The sequence below is a fragment of the Meleagris gallopavo genome, chromosome 10 (assembly GCF_000146605.3).
Source record: "Meleagris gallopavo isolate NT-WF06-2002-E0010 breed Aviagen turkey brand Nicholas breeding stock chromosome 10, Turkey_5.1, whole genome shotgun sequence".
Classification (NCBI taxonomy): domain Eukaryota; kingdom Metazoa; phylum Chordata; class Aves; order Galliformes; family Phasianidae; genus Meleagris; species Meleagris gallopavo.
The window spans coordinates 6,049,108-6,074,607 of NC_015020.2; the positions used below are offsets into that span (position 1 = coordinate 6,049,108).

General features: G+C 36.6%; 1 protein-coding gene across 1 annotated transcript in view; it reads left to right on the top strand.

Annotated features, from left to right (window-relative positions):
• Positions 1 to 6: 6 nt before the first annotated feature.
• The window catches only part of LOC104912370 (collagen alpha-1(XI) chain-like), a 28,401-nt gene continuing 2,907 nt past the window's right edge, over positions 7 to 25,500 (top strand). Inside the window, exons 1-4 of the mRNA XM_031554956.1 lie at positions 7 to 384; positions 17,511 to 17,678; positions 20,523 to 20,736; positions 22,734 to 22,896. Of these exons, the coding sequence (XP_031410816.1) occupies positions 270 to 384; positions 17,511 to 17,678; positions 20,523 to 20,736; positions 22,734 to 22,896 (660 nt within the window). The 5' untranslated portion in view covers positions 7 to 269. The remainder of the gene's footprint in view (positions 385 to 17,510; positions 17,679 to 20,522; positions 20,737 to 22,733; positions 22,897 to 25,500) is intronic.

The window sequence follows — 25,500 nt, forward strand, 5'->3', positions numbered from 1 at the left end:
CGCTCGCCCAGCCCTCTGACGGGATGAAGCCTTTAGGGGGATGCGGCGCTCCGTGCATTTTGATTAAAACCCCTCGTCTCCCTTCAGTCTGAAGGCAGGGCACCGGGGAGCACGGGCGGAGGGGCCTGCACGGGGCCGGGCGAGGGAGAGAGAATCCCTTCGGTGTCACGTATGGCTCTATAGGAGAAATCATCTCTGGGAATATTGTGGAAAGGACGGAGTATAAATTGAAGGCGCCCGGGTTTAACTCACGCTCGCGGGCGCACAGCATGAAGATGCAGAGGTGGTCCACGCGGTGGAAAACGAAAAGGTGGCCGCGGGACTCGGCCGTGACCATACTCATCACCCTCGCTGTCCTTCTCCAGACTGCGGAGGTCAGAGGAGGTAAGGAAAGGGAAGCGCCGTGACCGCCGCTCTCCCCCCACGTCGGGGAAGAGATCCGAGGCCAGGCCGGGGCTGTCAGAGCGCCTCCGCTGCCGGGACGAGGAGGAACCCTGAGGCCTCGGGCCCGGGGCGCGGACCCCTCCGAGAGCCCCTGGGACCGCCGGTGCCCGCTCGGAGCCGCCCGTCCCACCTCAGCGCCGCTCTGGGCTCAGCGCCGCTGAGGGGATTGCGCTGGCAGGACGGGATGGTGAAACAAATACGCGTTGCGCTGAGCGATTTCCCGTCGTCCGGCACCCCACTCGGTTTTATAGAGTGTGCCTGCGATTCTCAGTTCTGTTGAACTTAGAGTCTTGACGCTGCCGAAGCTCGCGAAGTTGTGGCAGAAATTGAGCGACAACCATCTGCCTCCTCGGAGAGGCGAGGAAGGGGAAAACTGGGTGTGGGGGCTCCTCTCGGATTTTCTCCTTTCCTCTCCTCGCTGATTTTTCCTTTGCAAAGGCTCGCAGCGGGCAGAATGTTTTCCGGTGCGACAGAGTAGAAGTATGGCAGGGGCCCTTGGCAGCGAGGAGGGCAGCCCCGCAGGTGGGCGCACGCCGGAACGACGTGCCGGAGAAGAGGGGGCCCAGCCCCGGGCTCCGCGCTGGCAGTGCTGCCGTCCCCAGCCTCCCTCCGCTCTGCCGCCTCCCCGGGGGGGGGGAAAAGGAAGGGGGGGAGGGAAGGGGGGGAGCGAGTGGTCCCTTAGGTGTCCGTGGACACGGTGGGTGCGGTGCAGCCCGCTGGGGACCTGCAGCAGATGAAGGACACGGAGGCAGCCCCTGCAGAAGGAAAGGCAATCTCTGCCCCCAGGCACGGCTCGGCCCTCGGGTACCCCCGCACCGTCCCGTCCGGTGCGCTGCGGCTTTGTGAGCTGAGCTCGCACATCTGCGGAGCTGCGATGTGTGAGCCGTGGTGGCAGGAGCCCCTTCGCCTCCTGCCGGGCTGGAAACGCTGCCCGTCTTCCTCCCTCCTTCATTCATACCTCTCTCTGGAGTCCACGCATGTGGGGGCCAACCTAGCTGGGTCTGAGGATTTCATTTTTCTGTGTGTCAGACACAGAATCATAAAATCATAGAATGGCTTGGGTTGGAAGGGACCTCAAGGATCATCAAGTTCCAATCTCCAACGTCTGTGAAGGGAGTTTTAACTCTCCACCAATAAAGTTTTAATTTTTAGGCTTTTTTATTATTATTACTTTCACGAAGTATTTCTCAGTGTGAATCTCCACTTTCTGAATCAACGGGTGCCCTAACGGGAGCTCGGCAAGGTGATCGGGGTCTCCGTTGAAGCCCTTTATGCCTTGGCCGTGTCAGCTCCGTCAGGGCTTCTGCCCCCTGCTGGCCCCATTTCTGCCAGGGATTTGGAGGGGTCAAATTTCATCCTCGCTGCAGTTCCACGGACTCCAGTGGAGTTATGCTGAGGATGAATTAATTTCACAGAGCTTCAAAGATTCGGTTATCCGTTACTTCAAAACTAAATTTATTGAAGAAGGAATGCCGTATAGAAAGCCATGATAAATTTTGATGTTTTATGTCACTTTCCTGTGAGCACAGTAGAAGTGACTCTGTGAGCAAGATTTATGTAGATGATCTTTTCACGTTGTATTCACACAGATGAAAAGTTGAATGAAAAACTAAACCCAAGCAGCCCGGAAAGCAAACAATCAAACAAACAAACAAAACCCCAGAAGATAGCTGGTACTTCCTTAAAAATTTTCAACATTGAGCACATTGATAGGTTTTTAGGTTTGGTAACTATTTTAAAAATCCTTTCCTCTAGTTCTCTGTACAAAGGATGCTTTGGAAAAAGTGCTTCAGGCTTCTCATGTTTGTAGGGACATTCTGAAGAGAAATTACTGCTTGCACTTTTAGCAAATACAGTATGCCATTTACTTAGAGATGCAGCGAGCTGTCTGCACAGGGCTTGATCTGTTACTGAAGTTAGAGTATTTCCACTGACTACCAAGGGAGAATTTGGCACAATTTCCCTGATAGAGTATGAGGGAGATACTTCAATGTTGTCTTTTGCCTATTCTACTCTTCCTTAAAGTAGTTTAAAGATAAAATAGGACATAATATTTCACATTTGAAAGTTGAAGAGGGAAACTACTCAGATAAAATAGAATACTGCAGTGGGGAAACAATATGACTAAATGAAAATTCTGCAAGTTTTGACCAGGGTAAAATATGAATCATAGCCCTTATAAAATCTATTAAACCCTGTATTCTTCAATTGTCTTCTCATAAAATGCCACTTGGTAAAGAAACATAAAGAAAATTTCTTTATGTATTTTTATAAAGTATGAATTAAACATCAGTGACTTCTTAAGACAGCAGAATCTTTTCCATTCAGAGAAACCTCAAAAGATTCCTAAAATTCTTGACTTTTTTTTTCAAGTTGCTTTATTTAACATAGAAAAGAAATAGAAGTATGAGGTGTCATCCACAGAATCGAGAAAGGAGGTGTAAAGATCTGCTTATTTCTTCTTTAGAAAGGTTATAGAAATGAGAAGGAGAGGAATGGAAAAGCTAGTGATTCATATTTGGTCAGCTCAGTGCCCACCAGCACTTAAGCAGCTCTTTTTAGAAAATATTTTTGCTTTAGGACTCGCCAAAAGTAAACAGTATTCAGTATTTTAAAAGACATCCTTTGATTTCCTTTCCCCTTCCTCACCTTTTAATACTAAATCTATTGGTAATGTGTTTGGAATGAATAAACTCATTTAGTTGAAATGGCATGGCTTCAACACTATAAATTTTTGTAAGGCTCTGGCATCAATGCACTATTGTGATTCTGATTTAATTTTCATGGGCAAGAAATGAAAAATTAGCCTTTTTATTATTTATAAGCTTTTTCAATCCAGCTCTGAGTGCAAAAAGATTTAAGATTTCTTACTGAAAATTGGACTTTAAAGCTATATATAGAAAAGATACTTTCTGTGTGAGTGGCAAGTAGATTGGATCCTAGTATACCGTAAATGCTTTTACAGTCATCCTAGGAAGTACAAAGGTTCCTTGTGCTTCTCTTGGATGGGCTTGGAAACTAATGGGAGTTCTGGGTGCAGAAGGATTGGAGAATCAGGTCCACTAGTACAGGCAAAAGGACAGTTTTCTTCATGGACTCAATATTGATATTTAATTGCAATTGCTTAGTAAGTAACACTGGGAAGATATGGATCAGTTTATTGAAAACTGTTTGCTGTATTGATTCTGTATCTGATTACTCCAAACCAGTAACGAAAAGGTACCCCTAAACTAGAAAAGGAGCCATCTCTTCTCAGAACTGTTACTGATATGATACTTCTAACTGATTCACCTTTAGTATTGAAATAGAATGTGAAACACTTTCATCTTTTTTTTTTTTCCACAGTGAAATAGCTATTTTTGTGGTTTTGTTTTGTTTTGTTTTGGTTTGGTTTAACAAAATGCCAAGATCCTTCAGAAACAGAGAGTATATAGAGGTTTCTCAGACAAAATACAGACAAAAATGATTAAATCGAAGAGAGATTTGGCTAGATTGTACTAGTGATCCTAGCTGAAGTTTTTTCTGAGTCCCAGGGATCAGCAGGTGAAAGGGTCCTCTCTTCCCAGTATAGAGCAAACGGGACTTGCATGCATATGTCTGTTTTACTATATTATTAACATTTTAAAAATTATTTTTTGGGTAAAATAATGATATCAACACCATCAGCAGCCATCTGGCGGAATAATGACTGGTATTGTGTTGCAAATTCTCTGGAGTGTCAATCTTTGCATTTCATTTAGAAAAAGACCTCTCAAGGAGCTCAGAAAGAACTATGCAGACTACAGGCTGTGCAGAAAAAGAAGTTGTTGCGTATTTCTCAACTTCAGTTTTGTGTGTGCCTAATAAATGTAACTTATTGTAAGTACTATGTAACTTATTGTAAGTAGTATGTAAGTACATATAGAGTGCATGCAAACATTCAGTGCTTTTGGCACCAATTGTTGGAATGTCACTAGGAAACAATAATCTGTGATACAAAATCTTTTCGGGTGCATGATGTTTTCTTACTGCTGGAAAAAAAAAAAGAGAGAAAAGAAAATGTTGCTGATAAAATAAGAACCTGTGTCAGTGGTAAAGTGTAGCAAAGGGATTGTTATATATTCATTATTGCAGTTATCTTACTCAAAGATATTCCTCCAAATGTGGCCCTTAATTACAACAAGGCTGCAACATAATAACAGAGCATGACATTACTGCTGAAATTACACCTAAAACACACTTGAGCAATTATGTCTCTCCTGGATTTGTCTTATTCAGTGGTGAACAATAGGATTTCCATCTGCCAGCAAGATAAAGAAGTTGCATCTCTTTGTAGAGTTCTCTGCTTCTTTTCAGAAATCCTCCTTAGCACTGATTCGGTTATAATTGTTCTAAATATTTGTTGATAATATGGGGGAATAAATTAAGCAGAGCTTGGGTGGAATCTCTAATCCTGCAAGACTGCGAAGTCTCACATAATGACAGATTTGCCCTCTGGCTGGACACAGTAGATGGCAGTTGCTTAAAAGGACACTCATGCCTGTTGCAATGGCTTATAACTGTACTGCTCAGTATTAAATACCAAGTTTACAGACTGTAAATGTAAAGATTAATTGCTGACTCTGTTATAACAATAGTAATAGAATGTGACAGAGCTTAAATTCTTTTTGACACATTATCACACATAAAGGGTTGTAAAAATCTTTGTGAATTCTAAGGCTGGGACTTCAGTGTATGTCAAAGCATTAATGCAAACAGTATGTGAAGTTGATGCTATTTGGCAGAGCTGATACTATGGAAGCAAAGTATTTGCTACAGAGCAAATTGAAAGATGTGTTATAAAGTATGATTAAAAACTGAAGATCCAGATACTGCTATGAATAACAGCACTAGCAGCCTGCAATTTAAATCAACTACAGTTATAAGTCAAATTGTCACTTTGTGACAGTGTTACCATAGCTTATGCTTTTACTCCATCTGTTTCCTCATCTGTTTATCTATTCAAAATATTTTAGTAATCTGATAGGTTTCAATCAAGCATTCATAGTTAAAAAAAAAAGAAACAGTCAAAGTTTTACAACCTTGCTTTCTGCTTAAGTGGAACTGCAAGTATCAGTAGGGTACAGAACTGGGACTAGCTTCCTTGGCTTACTGTCAAATGGGAGATTATGCCTTTGACATCAATGAAAGTATGGTGAATTTCTGAGTTGTACGGTTAAAAATCATTTAATTGTTTCTCTATGAAATTAAATAGGGTTACTTTGAATATTTTTATTTTGAATATTTTACTTTGAATATTTGTAAATACTGACTCTAGCTGTTTCTGTTTGTCTTAACATATTCCACTGCTTATAGCTGAAAAATGTACATAAGCATGGTATTTGAAAACTACCATTTGTCAAGAGATATTTTTGAAGTCTATTAGAATGATGTCTAAATAATTTTAGCAACTTTAGCTTTTGCTTAAGTGGTCTCAGTCTCTTTCATTTTTAATTGCTGAGAGCATACCTTGTCTCTTCCTGTCTACTTTCAAAGAAGGCTTTGCTTTAAGCGAAGAAAAGTATAGGAAGCAAAAATGAAATGTCAGCCTCAAAATCTAGGTTATATTCTAGAGTTGTGTAAAATAACAAAACCAAGGAAGAACAATTCTTAATTCTTCTGAATAGTTTAGTTTAAGTGAGCCTGCAAGCTTACTCATCAAAGTCATCTGGTGCTTGGATTGTAAGAAAGCATTGCTTGGATTACAGAGACCAGAGCCTGAAGTGAGAACTTAAAAGTGACCGTATTTGAACAACTGGGAAGCTCAGTGAAGCATCTTGATTAAAATGTGCTTTTGAATTCCTGCCCTTGGGCATTTATTTCAGTGTTAATGCTTAACAGATGAAGAACACAGTAAATTAATAATAATTACTTATACGCATTTCAGTTTTTAAAAGATACCCATCATGATTGCCCACAGTGACAATAATTAAAATATGCAATGGTAAAAACATGAATGAAAATACTTCTACTGCTTTAGAAATAGCACTAATTTCTAATAATAGATGGCTCTTGCACTCCCACAGGTCAAAAGACTAAGGTCAGCACATCTACACTGTAACACTGCCAGGGAAGACTTTCTTGCAGATCATTCACTCATCATTCAGAGCATTTGTTGTTACTTATGTTCTAGCAAATTTAGGTCTGTCTGGTAGACTAAATTGCTTGCTGTTGTTGACAGAATCAGAAACTGGCCTAATAATCTGAGATAAGGAATGCAAACAGGAAAAGTTATCAGATTTCACAGTAGGAGAACTGCTGAAACAGTTTGACAAATGGTAGCTAGATAAAAACTATGTAGAAGAACTTTGACAAAAGCTGTATTCAAGACTTTAAAAAACAAACATAACAACAACAAAAAAAACCCAATTTATTCCTATTTCTGGCCTGAAAGCACTGCTCTGAAAGGTGAGCAGCAGAAAGCAAAGACCAGCCATTCCTTTAAGTTTTTGTTGTTGTTGTCTTTCTTCACAAAAATATTTTCAGTTCTTGCATTCATTCAGCTCTTGGCTTCCTAATGAATGCCAACTGGATGCCACAATCATAGTAGTCCTTAGAATGAGCACTTATAAAAATTTAAAAATTTAAGAAAAGTCATTAACTGTTGTTCATTATGCCTTTAATAAGTAATATGATTTCAAAACAGAGGAGCAGCCAGTACCTTCTATTTAAGTTCCTAAATATACACCTAGAAATCTAACCATAAGATGTCCTATTTTGAAAATCTTGTCCGCAAATATTATAAGAAGTCCTTTCATCAGTACCCACTAAATATGCATATTTTAGCCTACCAGGCTGTAATAGCTGCTACTCTTTAAATGATCTATCACAGCAAGAAAAAAAGTGGACTAAACTTTAAAAAAAAAAACAACAAAACAAAAAACACACAATTTAGAATGGAAGATGAATGTTTCGACACTCTTTGGTTTTGCAGTGGTTCTATTGGAACAGATTACTGGCAGAATGAAACATAATTCCATGGAAAAATATGAAGTAAAGTAATAGTGCTTTAGAAACATTTGTCTTCCTAACTTTCTCAGATAATACTTTTTTACTGAGGCAGATGCACCCCTTTTCTACTACTCCAGGGTTGTATCTCACCAATTATGAATTACTGATTGTAATTCTTACAGGCTATTTCTGGGATAATTCCTGATAAATTTTCACTTTTGCATTAATTAAAAGAATGATATTGCTGAAGAATAATGATAGGTCAGGAAGAAAGCCCATAGTGTTTATTATATATGAAAAAGGAAAAGTCATGTTTACTAATGTTATTGAAAGCATAACAAACTGTAGCACACTCAGATTCCTAAGATACATATAAAGATATAAAGATATAAATAAATAATACTTTCTCTATTTTCCTCATTTAGTCTTATTATTATTTGCATTTACAGTATATTCACCAGCAAGCATCTTGGAGTATCTTGTAAATGTAGGTTAAATAGGAAAGGATCATTGTGCCTAGGCTGTCTCATAAAATTAAGAGTTAAAGAGTTATCAGAACAAAATTTAAATATAATAGGATTTCGACTTCTAGTCTTCATTAGGCTCTTGAACAGAAATATATATATTTTTAATTCTAAATGACTCACCGTTTCAACAATTTATTGTAGGAATTAATTGTGTAGCCAGAAGTTGCCACAACAGTCACTTTCCTGTCAGTCCTTTTAGGCTGATGGCTATCCTTCCTTCTGAAATTACAGAAGCTGATTGTTTTTCTTTGCAAACCCTGTCTTCAATAAAAGTCTCTTGAACTGTTTGGTCCTTGGTCACCATCACCATTAACTGCAGCTAAAAGTGATTTGCTGTACAGTTCTTGGACAGAGAACAGATGTCAGATTTCGTGTATCCCACTCAAAAAAGTGCAGGGCTATCTTCAATGCTCACTGAAGCTTCTAAGTGGCTTGCAGCCCATGATATTTAGAACAGAAAAAAACTCAAGGTGTGGGATTTTTTTGTTTATAGGGACAATTGTCCAATTTGACTTTCTTAGTTTTCTCTACAGAGATAATTGAATTCTCTCAAAAAAGAACTCTCCACAAATAATATCTTTTCAGTGTACACCTGTTCCAAGATTGCTGAGTACCACTGTATGCATCTGTGATAGGATCACTATAGATATTTAAAATCTTAAGACCTAAGAATCTGCAGCGGTTCATGGAACTGGTCTATAAACTGCTTCTCAGTAGAAGTTTATGTAGGAAAAGATGGTTATCTTATAACCAGTTAGCACATATAACTTAAAAAGAATTTTAGGGGAATCACTACATAAGTATGCTGAGAATTTATTTTTCTGCAAATAATTGTAGTAACAGAGTGTCCAGGTCATCTTCCATCAAAGAAAGTAACCCAACACAGAATTTGTCAATTTGTGACAGCAGCAGACTCAAATTTCCAGTAAGAAGCTGTGAATGGTAGTTGATATGGGAAGAAACAGGAGCTAAAGTGCTCCTCATGCTTAAGTGTAAATTGAGTGATAGAAACACATCAGCTGTTAAAAGAGATTTGGGATAGAAACACAATGTACTTACATGAACCAGTACAATTCTACTTGCAGTGCACGTTAATTGCTTAGCATTAACATATCTAAAATATAAATTATTGTCACTCAATAGATTTATATATTTTATATACTATGTATTATATTTATATATTATGTTACTTTATTAATGATTTTTTTATATTAATTATTCATATATGATTTAAGTAAGCCCCTTTAGTAAACCTCTTTTTGTTTTGGATCACTGCTGCATCTGGACAGTAGCTAGAAATTGTAATGAAGCATCTGCTGTAAATAAAAATCTTTACTTAACTGCAAAGTTATTGAAATAAAGGTAACTAGCTTTACAACATGATTATAGCTAGCAAGATAACATATAGCAATGTTACCCTTTTATCCAAAATACCGCTGCTCACGTAATTTCAGAGATATTTCTGCTGCCATTAGATACATTTTTGATCCTTTTTTTTTTTGTCCTGTACAGTTCCCCATTGCTGTGTCAGATAGATTTTAACATGCATATACTAAGCAGTTCCAAAAGTAATGCCTCCTATTTATTTCAATGGAAACTACCACAAAAAGCACAACAACACTATTTGAATGGGGAAATTCTCATCTACAAAACACTATTTTTCAGTGCAGTCACCACCATTAGCTATGCACTTTCACTGGCAATGGATGTGAGCCTGCATGTTGCACTCAAAAATCTGTACCAATGGAGCTGACACACTTGTCACCACTGCTGAAACGTACCACCCACTGCTTCACTGAACTCACTTCTGCTGTTTGGTCTCCATAAATGTTCAACAAGCATCAATGAATGTCAAGGAGTGCCCTTCTCTTAACACGTTGGAGTTCAGTGACACGCCTTTGCTTCATATGCACTTGCATGTCAAACACCATCTTGTCAGATTGCCCCTCTGCTGCCATCAGTCAAATGGGAACAAAATCTGGAGGGATACAGGTGGGAAGGTTCAACCTTTACTGCCGTACCATTAACATCTGCCCCAATGTTGTGGGCCATCATAGTAAAATGAGACGCATCGCTTTAAGAGCAACCCTCCTATATTTATAATGCAGAATTTGAATGACGGCTGCTGAAGCTCAAACAATAAATCTTATTACCTATCACTAAGATATTGTTTGCCATGATCTTATTTACAGCAAGGGTACTTATTTATAAATGAGGAAGATATGATTAAATACCATTCATTTAATTACCACCTCCCATTGCATTTAAAAAAAATCCAAATGTTATCTACCAGCCTTGACCATACCAGGGCAAATTGTCTTGACAAATACAACTTGACCCTGTCTTGTGATTCTTATGCTTTTACCTAGAGTTATGCAGGCACCTATAAGAAGCTTATCCATAGGTAGACTTGACCATGCTGAGCATTAGTTCAATAACTAAGGTAATTCCTTTAACAAGGAGACTTATATCATATGTTGAATAAATCATCACCACAGACTGTCTATCCAAAGTATTTCAGTCTGTCTTTTTGCACAGCTTCTCAGTCTTTCATTCCTCTTATATGATAGTCTATATTATTATCACCCTTGAGCGTCCTCCATGAGCAGTTTCAACCAAAATAAAGGGAGAGTCATATTACCTAAGAGATACTAGCTATGATTAATGAGGATGATGTATTTTAGAGTTAATTTTCATTTAGAGAAATTGTGGAATGGAATTAAGCTAAAGCTGTATTTCTAACTATGACAATATAATCAAAATGTAGTCTAGTTTTTTACAGGTTCTGTTCAACCTATGATTTTATATTTTTAAAAGATGTGATTATTAAAGCGTTGAATGTAAAGCACTGACATAGGATTTAAAGTAAATGTATCATTGTATGTATAGGAAGTCTAGTCTTCAAAATGCTCACAAAAAACCTGCAACAAAAAAACGTATTAAGTTTCCCTCATGTAATTCATTCTCATAATGTATCATGACCTTGCAATATTACACTGTGATCTGGGATCCAGTTTACAGCTAATTAGCCCCACTGACTTCTAGATGATCCTTATTCATTTAGCAGGACCAGATCAGAAACCATTTATTATGCTCAGTTATTTGCTGTTTTCCTTTTAATTTTTTCAAAAGGGAGATGCCAGCAAAGGTGGATTTTCTTCTTACTTAAAATACTTTTACACATATTTTGGTATAATTTAAACTAGCTTAGAAGTTCTTGTGTTTCTGCCAATCTAGTTCTATCGTGCTCTTTTTTTCTTCCATAGGAAGTAAATAGAAACCTTAGGGTAGGGAAAGAAAGCAAAGGAAGCTTAAATATAGTCTATGTCTTACATTTAATATGAACCAAATGTTCTTATCCATACCAGTATAAATGTGAAAAGTTCACTGGGTGAGTAAAGGTACTTCAGTCATACTTCAGTAATGAAGACCAGAATTAAAAGTTACGAGTGGGTGGCAATCCTGTCCATGGCAGAGGGATGAAATTTGATGGTCCCTTCCAATCCAAGCTGTTCTATGATGTTATTTCAGGTGCTGAGGTATTGCATAGCTAAAATTTTCTTGTACTATATGTTTTCGAGAACTATGAAATTATGCTGGAGCTATCTGATAAACAGTATGGTATACTGAAAGATGCTAAGACGCTTAGGATCATAGCTCATACACCTCTCTGTTCTAAAAATGTGATTTCTGAAGGATTCTCAATCATTTCTGAAATCCCAGCACTTATGAACTGTTTTTTCTCTGGCTACTATTGCATAGTTTGTTAGTGGCAGTGAAAGCTGCACATCTCTCTATGACTTTTGTTTTTCAAAATAAGGATAGATGCTATTGATACTCTCACTGTAATATTTAATGAGAAGAATGACCACTTGCAGTTGGTTCTCCATCAGAGGAAACATAAAAGAGTGGAAGCTTGCATTTTGTTTGCAGCCTGATACTCAGGAGAGCTTTGCCTGAAAAGTGCAGGTTCTGCTCTGGAGAAAATAGGCTTCTTTACGTAGGCTTGTATTGAGGGTTTGGATGATTTGCCTGCAGGAGGTGGGCTTCAAGCATCAAGCCAGTTTGGCCATAAAGTCCCTGCCTGAAGGAAATGACTTTCAGGATCTAGATTGTGTATTTTGACAAACTTACATTGTCCAGTTTTCAAAGATGATACATTAACTTCACAGGGAGAATTAACTGCACCCTAAAGACTGGTGAACAGAGCTTCTTCATTATGTTTGTTTGTGGTCTATTACTTTGCAATCTCAAATCTTAGTGCTAAGTCAGAAGGATGCAAAAATATATCATTAATTTGCAGCTTTCTTCTCATCTGAGAAAACTATTAAGGGATATTATAATTAGAGAGTAAAATAACTTAAATAAGTTCTTGTGAGAGGCCCTACGTCTGCTAATAAATTAATGGTGTCCCTTATATGCAGGTCTTGGGCCAACATAGTAAAATGGGAGGTATTACTTTGAGAGCAGCTCTCATACAAATTGTAATCCTAATTTGAGTTTTCATACAAACAGGCAAACAGCGTGGCCTTGATGCTGTTTCTGGCTACTTCTTATTGTTTCATCCCAGAAATTATGTGGGAGAAACATGCTAGAGAAGAGATGATTTACAGGAAGAGGTGAAGCTCACAGGTCAGAGAGACACTGAGCACTGCAGAACCTTATGAAACTGGCAGAGAGCAATCACAGTCTCCGTTGATAGCTTCGAGACTGTGTTCTTCCCTGAATTTGTGATTCATCTTTCTACATCTCTAACCTGGTCTTCTAAGCAGGCCAGTTGTTGGCTATGCAAGTATTTCTCATCCTCCTTTATACTTCAGACAGGATAACTCTAAACAGTTAGAATCTAAGTTCTGCTGTCTTCCAAGACCTGTTTATTTTTGGCTGGATTCCTAAATGTGTGAGCTTTGTGACTTACTAAGAGCAACTGTGTTTAGTGCTTTCTGTAGAGGCCTTGTGTAGGTGATTTGAATGTGCATGGTGCACTTCTCAAGAATTTTGAGACTAATGTATCAGCCTGTCTGTAAATGTAAGGATAAATATAGGTGTTTATAGCTGTTCCAACTACATTTCCATAGTTTCAGTAAATATAAAAAGTGCTGAAATTCACCAGAACAAAATTTCTAGTACGAGAGTGTGTCTGCAGAAATTCAAATATACGGCAGCTTGACACAGAAAAAGAGTAGAGGCAAAGTTTTCAGAGGCACTGGCAGCTATGAGACTTCCAGGCCTGAAGTATAAGACAGGTTATGTCCTAATCTGATTTTAAAAATGGCATATACAAGAATGTTGCAAAAATATTTGAAGAAGAGGCACAAAATCAGAAATCCTGTGTTTTTCACAGGATGAGTGTCAGGAGTTGGACTTGATGATCCTTCTGGATCCTTTTCAACGAGGGATAATTATGATTCTATGAATGAATGATAAGTAGGTTTCTATGAAAAGCATGCTTTTGTAGAGAAGGATATTAAAATTTATGAATTCCTGTCTGCTTTATCTATTGAACTCTAAAGAACCCATTCTCTGTTCAATGATTGCTTGAAGTGTCTCTTTTATATACATTAGGGAAGCAAGCACTTTCTGTAAATAGTCAGCCATGTTATTTTTGGAGATGAACTGATTAATCTTTTTGATTGTTTAAATTTATATGTCTTTTCTATTTAGAAACCACTGTAAACTGAGTATTTTTTTTTTTTACTGTTCATGACTCTTGACTCATAGTTTGAGGAAATAAATGTCACCTATAGACTTTTAACAAACGTTCATTTTTGTTATTTAGAATCTGTGGTTTGAACATTGCTCACTTTTATTATTCTGTCTTATGACTGGAAGTTTTTTAGCAGCAGAATCAGCATGAGGTAATGAATAATTTTGTTTAAGGATGAAGACTTTTCTAGCCAGCCTTTGCTCTAAAAAAATAATGAAGAAAAATAATCTGGTACAAATTACATAAAAGAGCAAAGGAAAAAGCAGTGGTTGACTTATACTTTTACTGAGTTTTCCAGTGACTGGTTTAAATATAGATACTGCAAAAATAGCCATCAGCTATCAAAAAACAATGTAAGTGTTCCTTCAGTAACTTTAGAAATATGTTTACCTATAGAAAGAGCTTTATGTGTACTAACATCCAGAGAAATAAGGCAGGTTTTTCAGAATTTGCAGACTACTGTAATTTTGCTTTCAAAATTGTTTGAACATATTGAATCTGTAGGACATTTTAAGTAACAGAGTTAGAGTAGGTGTGTACTGTAGCATTCATTTAAATTGTATGTAGTATTAGCTTGTAATAAACATTTTGGATTTGTATTTAATAGCATGATCAGATGAAAAATTTAAATGGAATTTAAAAAAAAAAGTAAAGCTCATAGGCATTATTTGTGATTATATTTTAAACCAGGAGAAGTTATGTACATTCTAGGCTGATTAAAAAAATCTCAGATCCTGTGTTATTCAAAGTTAGATTTAACACATAGTTGACTTCATCATATTTGGCAATACTGAGGAAATAGAATAATAGAATCATAGAATTGCTCAGGTTGGAAAAGACCTTAAAGATCATCGAGTCCAACCATGACCTAACTAAACTATCCTAACAACCTTCCGCTAAATCATGTCTCTGAGCACCACATACAAATGGTTTTTAAACACATTCAGGGATGGTTACTCAACTACTATCCTGAGGAGACTATTCCAGTGCTTAAAAATCCTTTCTGTAAAGTTTTTCCTGATCTCCAACATAAACTTTCCCTGGCTCAACTTAATTTCCCCTTGTCCTGTCACCTGTCACCAGTGAGAAGATGCTACGGTGAGGGAAACAATAGCAAAACTGGCTAGAAATAGTAAGAAAAAGAATAAAGACAGATGTGTCCAAGAAGATCTCTAATTAAAATATCACTTTGCCTATGTTTTCACACTTTCCTTTGTTGCTTGAAAACAATCCTTTAAATAGTTGAATATGCATGCACAATGAATTTGAGGTCTTAAGTTAGTATTTATCAACTTATAAAGTGAATACAAACAGAGAATAAATTAGCAAAAGTCAATGAATGCCACAGTGCATTTCTAAGATATGTAGAAAGGTTGTATTTCCCAAATACATTTGGGAGCTTTGATAGTCATGCAAGACTTTGTTTTTCCAGCTATGGTGGTTATGAGTTTGTCAACAAGAAAGCTGCAGAAAAATCCTACTGGAGAAATGACTGGTTAAAATCATGTTTCCATTAAAATATATATATATATATATATATATGAGGCCATTGTCTGTAGGGTGTATGAGAATATGAGAATCAACACCTTATTTTTTTTCCAGCAGAAAAGATGTGCAGCAGGCAAACTATATACTGTCACTGCTTGTTTATTCAGTACTTGGCCCTTTTTCTGAGGTGAACTTTCACTGATTAAGGATTTTTATTATTATTATTATTTACTTACAGAGTCAGTGGCACAGTCTGGTTGGAAACCTGTAATTAGCAATGTTCCCCAGAGGTCGGTGCTGGGTCTGGTCTTTTACAAAGCTGGGAGGAGTGGCTGGCAACCAGAAGGATGTGCAGGCATTTAACAAGATCTGGACAGATTGGAGAATTGGGCAGAGAGAAAGCCAATGAGTTTCAACAAGAGCAAGCATAGAATCTTACATCTGGGCAAAAATAACTGCATGCATCAGTACAGGTTAGGGCCTGACCTGGAAAGGAGCTCCACAGAGAAGGATCTGGTTGTCCTGGTGATCAACAGGTTGACCATGAGCCAGTAGTGCGTCCTTGTGGCTAAGAAGCCCAGTGGTATCCTGGGGTACATTAAAAAGAGCATGGTCAGCAGGTTGAAGGAAGTGATCCTCTCCCTTCTACTTTGCCTTGGTGAGGACACATCTTGAGTGCTGTTTCCAGTTCTGGGTTCCCCAATTCTAAAGAAGACAGGGGTCTCTTTGAAAAATTTCAGTAGAGGACAACAAAGGATGATAAAGGGCCTGGAGCATATCCCATACAAGGAAAGGCTGAAAGACCTGGGACCCTTCAGTCTGGAGAAGAGAAGGCTGAGAAGCAAATCTCATCACTGTTTATAGACATCAAATGCATGGGAGTCAAGTCAGTGGGAATGGACTCTTTTCAGTGGTCTTTTCAGCAACAGTAGAAGCAAGGAGCAGAAATTGGAACACAGGAAATTCCATATTAAGGCGAGGAATACCTTCTTTACTGTCAGAGTGACAGAGCAGTGGAACAGGCTGCCCAGAGAGGTTGTGGAGTCTCCTTCTCTGGAGATGTTCAAGACCTGCCTGGATTTCTACCTCTGTATCCTGCTGGACTCAATTTCTAGAAGTCCCTTTCAGCCCCTACAATTCTGTGATATATTCCGAAACCATTTTGTAACAATCTCAGTGAAATAGTAGCTCTGAATTTCTTTGAATCTACAATTTTAAGCTGTCAGAAAACAAGCATAAATGCATTGTAGTTGGCACCTAAAGACAAGACAGTCCATTTGAATTTTGGCTTGAAAGTAATGGAAGTTCCGCCTCCTGAAACTGAAAACCTCTTGCAGAAGTACTGCCCAGAGTAGCAGCTCTGTTTAAAAGATATAGAGCTTCACACAGACAGAAAGCTAAGCATCAATTGCATACCATGACTGTAAATAAGCCTAAAACATACTGACCTTCATAAAAAGGGAGTGCAGACAGCAGACTAAGGCACACAATTTTTCACTTTACTTGATTCAGCACTCAGACTATGTCTTGAATTCCCAGTGTAGGAAAGATAATGATAAACCGAAGTATGTTAAGTAGGTGGCCACCAAGACAGTCAGAGAGGGTGGTTGGGTGCCCTTTCTCTTTAAGGGCAGGTTAAGTAGCACAGGTCTTTCTTTTACTAAATTGCTAAGTAAAGATCTGATGAATGGCTTAATTCTGATAAATAGTAGACAAAATAATCACTTAACTTACTTTCTTAAGACTTCTGACTAAAGATGTTCCTTCTGCAAATCTACTTGTTAAATAAAGATTGATCTAAATACATCCATTTTCTGGTGCTGTTGTAGGTAGAAGACAAGTAATTTCCCAAACCTTGGCCATTCTATGATTCTGCCTGCTGACTCCTTGCAGTCAAAACAGTTTTCTTTTTCTCTAATTGGAAAAGAGATTAGCTTCTTCCTTATGACATTGCATTTGAGAAAGCATTCATAAGAGTCAAAATATTTCCTAATGTTAGCAACACTAGATTCAGCTACTAGATTAGTAGCTGAATGCTTCTGAAACTTTTGAAATTAGTTATACTTCTTATAAGTTACTCAATAAAATAATCTGTTATAAATATAAATCACCATGCCTTTGGAAAACTGTGGTTTTCAATGAGTCAAGATATTAAAATATCCAATCTGATTTCTGTTAGATTTGATGAACCTTTACATATTTAAAAGTTAATAATCCCGTTGAAAGAACATTCTGATGTAGGAGTTGTCTGCAGTAAATCAAACCAGGATGCAGTTACTGTTATGATTACACATATGCTTTTGCAATGAAATGCATTTTCTTCTTAAAGTCTGCAAATTGTGGATATAAGATGGTAACTTTTTTTTCTTTGTCAGCTGAACCAGTTGATGTGCTAAAAGTATTAGAATTTCATAATTCACCGGAAGGAGTATCAAGAACGGCAGGATTTTGCACTAACAGAAGAGATTCAAAAGGCTCAGATGTTGCCTACAGAGTTTCAAAAACTGCACAGCTCAGTGCCCCAACAAAGCAGTTGTACCCAGGTAAGATTATCAAAAAGCTATTACTTTGTTACTGCCTGTCCATTTACAGTATCTAAAAATGCAGCATGTAGTCCATTGTCAGTACCACAAAGTAATTCTGTTATCCCTAGAAGTGTGTCTGCACACAAATGACAGGATGTGCTCTTAACCCATGGAACGAAGCTGTTTTATTGGTTTCAGTGATAAAGCTCTTCAAATTCTCCACCACTAGAACAAGATCGTAAGCCATGTAACTCAGTATATCCACAATTCTTTCTAAAGGAAAGCTTATTTGGCAGCTTTGGCATGCTTCCTGTAGATTCAGTAGCCTATTTAAAAGCAATTCTTTCTATGCTGGTAGAAATGAGTTGTGATTGGCCATTGCAATAAGTTACTTAAAAGTATCTGAATATTTGGAGGACTAAACAAGGCTAGTTGTGGACAGCAAGTAACATGATTCCATCTTCTCTCAAATTTCTCTAAAGTGAAATAATCACATTGTGGAGGAAAATAATTGTATGTTGAAGAAAGGCTTTTAGTCCTTTAGTTTGCTGTCACTCTTCATTTGACCCAAACACATTAACAAAAATGATTATAAGGATATTAAAAAAAATCACGAAACCTTTAATTTTCACACTTTGATGCATCACATAGAGTTTGATTAAGTCCCTCTATAAACACAGATGTGAGCAAAGAAAAATACTTTCTTTTTTGTCTTTTCAAGTTTCAGTTATATAGACATCAGCAAAGATAAAATAGTCAAATATTTATTATTTCGTAGCAATAATGCATTCCCAGAGTAATACGGGAAACAGCTGCTAACAGTTCAAGCATATCTTGCATGTTCGTTTAAATTACCACTTCACTTTTTTATTTTTGGTAGAAAATCAAAGTAAAATTCACTAGAAAGAAAATTTATGTTAATTTTTAAAACGTTTCGACAAAGTTACATATAGTTAACAGAGCTCACCACTTAAAAGTACTATCCACTGACAATCTACAATGCCTTGCTGATATCAGTATGATTGTGTGTAGTTAATTATTATTTCAAGTAAGTAAGGGTATCAGAATGGAGACTAGTCTTTCTTTAAAAGGTGCAAAATGATCCATTATACAAAAATTGCAGAAGCTGCACTGTGTAATTGTCATCCTTATATTCTGAGCTTTAGAATGTGTATCCTTGAAGCCAAGTGCTGTGAGAAAAAACTTTAAATGTTCATTTAAATACAATTGGACAGATTAAACTGGCTTTGATTCGCTGAAGTTTTAAAAAGTTTAGAACAGCACAGGCACTTTGTGCTGAATGAAAACCTGAGTCTCTGAGAGCTTGGGTTGTCTTGCACTTGTTCATGAATGATATCGTAGCATGAAGAGGTGATCTGGCAGCTTCACTAACAACTTGATTCTTACTTGAATGCCAGAACAAATATTTACCTCATGCTGCTGGCTGACTTCTAAATTTCTATAGCCTTTCACAGCCTTAAGTACTCTTCTTCTTAATGCTTTCAGTTTATGCATTACAACTTGGATGAGTTTGCTTGATTTCAATGGCTTGTTGCAACATGTGTGTGTGAAAAATCCAAATAAAAAGCACTGATCACTCACAATGTAAAAAGAAACCACCACAAAACCTTGCTTAATACAAGAAAATGTCATGCTACCTTCTACTTCAGCAAAGAACCTAGAAACAATTTTTATGAAGTGATTATGATAATTGCTTCCTTTTGAGACCTGCAAAACAGACATCCTCTCCCCACCACAGTAAATCCTTCATTTTCAAAGAATACTCTTATAGATATTTGGATGTGTCTGTCCCTTTTCCTTAGCATGAAATTTCTTCATTTCTTAATGATAGTGAAAAGACAACATGTGAAAACCAAGGTTGAGTTGTGAGATGCCATTTTAGCTAAACAAAATGAGTAATCCATCTTATGCTTGCTTCCATCTAATTCCTACATCTCATCAGAGAGTATATGTTAGCTTCTAGCTTCTAGGGAACTAAGGACAGAAGCTGAGAGCATCAAATTCATCATTTAAAAATAGATCTAATAATATTCACCAACCAGAGTACAACAGACATTGATTTCACTGACTGGAAGCCATTATACAATTGTAAAAATAACGGTTGAGAATTTTGTCATACTGATTATTTATCAGTTATTAGATATCTTTTACAAAAGAGTGTAGAAATGACAGGCATGTACATCCAGAAATCCGAAGATTTTTTTTTTAGTGATTTTCCTCCAATTTTTTTAAAATTATTTTTGATATTGTCCAAATAGAACAACATGAATAACCAAGAAACTCAGTAGTTTAGAAGGCTTTGATATCTGTTCCAGTTGAGTGTCCAAAACCTGTATATGCATAAACTTTTACATTCATTTTCTGTTAGAAAGTTATTTATTTTTTGAATTTTAAAATGAACACTGGAGGAATATTACTTTATTCACACTGTATATGCAAAATCTGGAAATATTATGTCATGATAATGGGAACTAATGAACAAAGTAAGAGTTATCTTTTGTCACCTTTCCGATAAAACTCATAAGTTCTTTTCGTAGGATATAACCTGATTGAACAGCACATGCCCAGACTAGATGTACACGTCACCTGCCTTAAGCATTTTCTCAATAGTTTTTAAAATCATGTTTTTAAGCACCCTTAAGTTATACATGTTAAGAATTAAAGCAAGACCACAGATACAAAAGAGAGCAAACATTTTCTTACGGTAGTTTTCTCCATATTCATTTTGGAGAATAGACAAATAAAAAAAGCAGATTGTATATAGGGTCCTCTTAGAAAAAAATTTAAATGACCTTAGGGTAGCTTCAGAATTTGTAACTGTATACTTTATTGCCTTTGCAGATGGAGATTTTCCAGAAGATTTTTCAATATTGATGACAGTAAAACCTAAAAAGGGCATCCAGTCCTTCCTTCTGTCTGTCTACAATGAACAAGGAATTCAGCAAGTAGGTGTTGAAGTTGGAAGATCCCCTGTCTTCCTCTTTGAAGACCAAAATGGAAAGCCTGCCCCAGAAGACTATCCTCTTTTCAGAACAGTCAACATTGCTGATGGCAAGTAAGTGCAAAATTTTAAGATGGAAAAAAAAAATTAAAAAAAAAAATCACAGAACACTGTATAATGATCCTTCCAAATAGATATAAATAAATTATTAACAATTTCCATATAGTTGAATTGCTGTGGTACAAAATCAGAGGAATTTTGCAATAGAACACAACTCCATCTTAGAAAGGACTACAGAGCCACCAATAAAACCAAACCACTTATCTATTTCTATGAATTATGAGGAACTCAAAGTGAGGAATTAGTGAGTGAGGAAATAGCCATGGAAGTTAAAATTAGGTGAAAAAAGACTCTTGCTTTGCTGGTTTTTTCTGAAGACTGAAATAACATTCTCACTTTAAGGATCATCTTCTCCATTTGAAGGTGATATGAAAACTGAAGGTAAATTGATATGAGAATGCATAGTTTTTCCTATCCTGAACCAAAACAGTGGATGAATAAGATCTTTCGATATGCCTGTGCATAAGGAGATTAAGAAAAAGTCAGCTGGAGAATTAATTTGAAACATTGCAAGGATTGATTCTTCATCATTATTAAAGAGAATTAGTTTCAAACACTTATTGCATTGTAACTACAGGTGTTAATGTTAGTAAATCATTGTAACTACAGGTGTTAATGTTAGTAAATCAATAAAAAGATAAAGGAAATATTTTTTAAAAAGTAATTATCAATTATTATGACTTGAGTTGCCACACAATGAAATTTTACCATGAAACCTGAACATGACTCTCAAAATTTCACCTAAACTGTTTAGAATCTGATAAAAATAAAAAAAAAATCGAAATGAGCATAGTTTGGTACAATTTTCTGCAGTGGGCATGTACAACTTCTAAACCAACTGGAGTCAGTCTCGTCTAGATAGTGAGCTATTTTTTCCATACAATCAGCTTTTGCTGAATGTCAAAGTCAAAAATGGACTTAAATTTTCACTCTGATTCAGCTCTTTTAGGAAGGATCTAAGGCAACAACCTTCATCTCAAAATGAAATATATTGAAGAAATGTAAACAGTGTAATATGCCTGAGGATGCGTGGACAGTTTGCTTTTATAATGATAATACTTAACTGTGATCCAGAGTAAACATGAGTGAGTTCTGGCTCACTGATACTGTTTAGCAGTCAGATTCCATTAGCTTTGAGGTGTCCCCTTTTATATACAGCAGCTCATTATCTAAGTTGTCTCACTGAAACAGACAGCCTCAACACTTTTTGCATCAAAAATGCTTTTTTTTTTTTCCCCCCCACATTAAATTATAAAGTGCCTTGCTCTTAGATATTTAAACTGTCATAGCAGGGAGACTGACTAATTAATATGCTCTGTCATTCAAGTGTCATAAAGAACATAGTACAGTTGAGCAAATTCTTAAAAATGTACTTATGTCTTTTAAATATGTGTCAATATTCTGAACTTCTTCACTTTTTTGGTGAAGCTTTATGTAGAAGGAGCTATTTTTGCAGGAATATTGGCAATCATTTCCAGTATTTGTAGCTGGAAAAACTACTATGTTGGATCTGTTGTACATCTTTGAAAATATCTGCAGCTGTGGAGTGCATACAGAAAAGCAAAAGAATGTTATAAAATTTTTGGGATCGATCATCAAGGACAGATAGTAAAACATAGTAGCTAGGCTACTCTGAGTGACCCTTTTGCATGAGTAATTTAAGTCATTTAGAAAATCAAATTAGTATTCTTAAAAAATTAAGCAGTGCACTTCTAATTTGAGTTCACTGGGTAAAGCTTCAGAGAATTTCACCTAATATAGGATCGTGACCTAATATGGGCTCTGGATCAGATTCCTTTGTATGAAAGAACCTAAGTTACACAGTGGATAGACAAAACGCAATACATTTGTGTATGTATGAAGGAAATACAGACATTTAAAATTTTATCTGCAACTTTTTATCAGTGCGCTAACAGCAGTAAGCTGCTTTGATATAAATACATTGACATACTCTTCAAAACAGGAGTTAGAGTAGAATTATGTTTTAATAGGTGGCATCGAGTAGCCATTAGTGTGGAGAAGAGAAGTGTTACAATGATTGTTGACTGCAACAAAAAAACGACAAAACCACTGGAGAGAAGTGACAAACCAATTGTGGACACTAATGGCATCACTGTCTTTGGAACCAGGATTCTGGATGAAGAAGTATTTGAGGTAAAAAAAAAAATCAATATTCAATTCCATTTGTTTTCTAATCTACCTTTAAGAAAATTGAGCTATTTAGTTTTGAGAAAAGGATTTAATTCATATTAGAATAATTTTAAAATTGGCAAAGTTGATAAAATGTTGAAACTCATTTATGAACGTGTTAGGATAGATTGAGATGAGAAACAAGTGAAACAGAGAAGTGTCTCTATTGTTAGAAATTACAGTGCATTTCTCTGTTCTTTAGCTTAAATGGTTTCTGGAAAGGGCTTGCTTTTATTGTATTCCTGCCTAATATTGGGATACCTGAAATATTTGTGAGAATTTCTGGCAAAGCTGAATATTATGATAAAATTAGATGGCATTATTTCAGTTCTGTCTCTCTTAAGCAGTTACTGATATTTGTGCAGGTTGACAGTATTTGAGAGATGGGTGGAAAGACCTGGAAAGTTTTCTACATAATGTGGATCTCTTACATTGCTTATCCCACTTATTAATCTTTCCAGTAACTGGAACATACTTTGGCAATAAGGATGTATATGTTTCCATCATTTACTGGCCAAGAAATACATATAGGAAGGGTAAAATGCCTCTAAGGAAGTATGTGGCTGCCAATCATGAGGCCTTTTCAGGTAGAATTCTTATATCAACAATTATTTTTGCGGGCTAATAATGCAGCTTCTCTAAATCTGCACTATAGAGTTTCTTTTATAATGCTCTTTATGCAACTGTGAAAACTGTCAAGTGCAAATTAAAACCGAACAAAAAGAAAATACAGATCAGTAGTTAATTTAGTTCATATACTGAACATCTGTGCTCCATAAACAGCCAGAGATTAAGTCCTAGCTTTAAGTAGCATGCATGCCTAAGAAGCTGCCTATATGTTGCAAAAGAAAACGTTAATTTTAAGTGTAACATTGTGTGATTGTTTCCTTCAGACATCCTATATATGACAAAACATGAGCATTCTGATTTGGAGAATTTCTGAGCTGACTTAATGGGTCAATCGTTACGGTACACATCTTGTATTTACAGCCTAATTTATCTGGAATCACTAGTAAAGTTTGCACATCACTTTCCTTTTAAAATTAATTCTATCTGGTGTAGAACAAGCACTTTTCATCTCCAGGTGGGAGAATTACTTGCAATTTCAATTTGTATTTCCTGCTGCTTTAGTTTCTTCTGTATATTGCACACATTTTCATACGTGTTTTCATGTGCAATATACAGAAGAAACTAAAGCAGCAGGCCCTGACTTGTTAGGATAAAGTAAGGTTGAATGAAGACATGCTTAACAAATGGACATTTGTATTTAAAAATCAGAACTGGTGGATCAGTTGAAGAAATCCCAAAAGTAACGGCTACATTTTTTTGTGGAATTGAAACTTATGTGTATAGTCAACTTGCAATAATCTGTGGCAGTGACTTAAATACAAATACTGTTCTCCAAGTGTTTTTTTGTCTGATTATATGTGATCAAGAATAATAAAGGAAGCTAGTGATCCTCTAAAATTTTATACTTATAATCTCCTACACTGACTTGAAAAATCCATCCATTCCATTTAAGACCCACTAAGAAATAAACTAGCTTTGGACTCACACCATAAATAGTGCCGTGTACAGTAATTCTAGTTTACCAGCTGAATCCCAGTATTCAGCACTGAGAACAGCAACATGCCTACCATTTGCAACATCACTGTAGATTTCCATACTCCTTCCTTGTGAGGTTTCCTTATATACTTGATTGCACTACTTTTCTCAGACAAACCAGTTATATTCTTGCTGTTCTTGTAGATGCTGGAGGTTAAGATTTAGTCTGAAGTTTCTTACTTAAAATAGCAGCTTACAGTTATTTCTTTTGGGATATTTTACTGCAGAGACAGAATTAGCATATTTATACATACATTCACAGTTACTTGAATCTTTAGCTAGAAAAGTATGCGTTGGAAGTACGCACTTAAAACATCCCTCAACAATAAAACAAAATACTGTGTCGTATACAGTTTTACTATACGTGTTCTTCAGCTGTTGGCAAAGCAGAATATAACCTAGTTCTTTCTGAGTTCACCATGTTTTTCTACTTCCTACACAGATAGCATTCCTTTGTTTCATCAACATGACTTTATCCACCCTTCTGCTAAGTTTCTGAAGTTTGAAGCTCTCTCCTCGAATCTATTTCCTTCTTGAGTCTCCTGGTTGTGTCTTAAATGCTCTATTTAGTTCATTCGTAATAACAATAGCAGCACAGGATGATGTCTAGTGTTTCTGTGGACCTGCTTGGTGGTATTTGTGTGTTGTGAACCCTGCTGTATCTCAAGGCCAGATCAGACACTGAATAAACATGAAAAAAGCTACGTCTCATCATACTTGCAGGAAACTGCTAATAAACTAATTTTATAATGACATTAGATTTAAGTGTTTAAGACTTAAAACTGTATAGGACAGACATTCCACATGGAATTTGATACCTATATTAGCTTAAGTACAGTAACTACATAAAAAAGAAATACTTAAGCATTCAGTCACCCGTTGGAATTCACAGCTCAGAATGTCAGGTTTACACTAAAACAGAAAGACTGTTTTATCTTGAGTAATAATGTTTTGGGTGGTTTT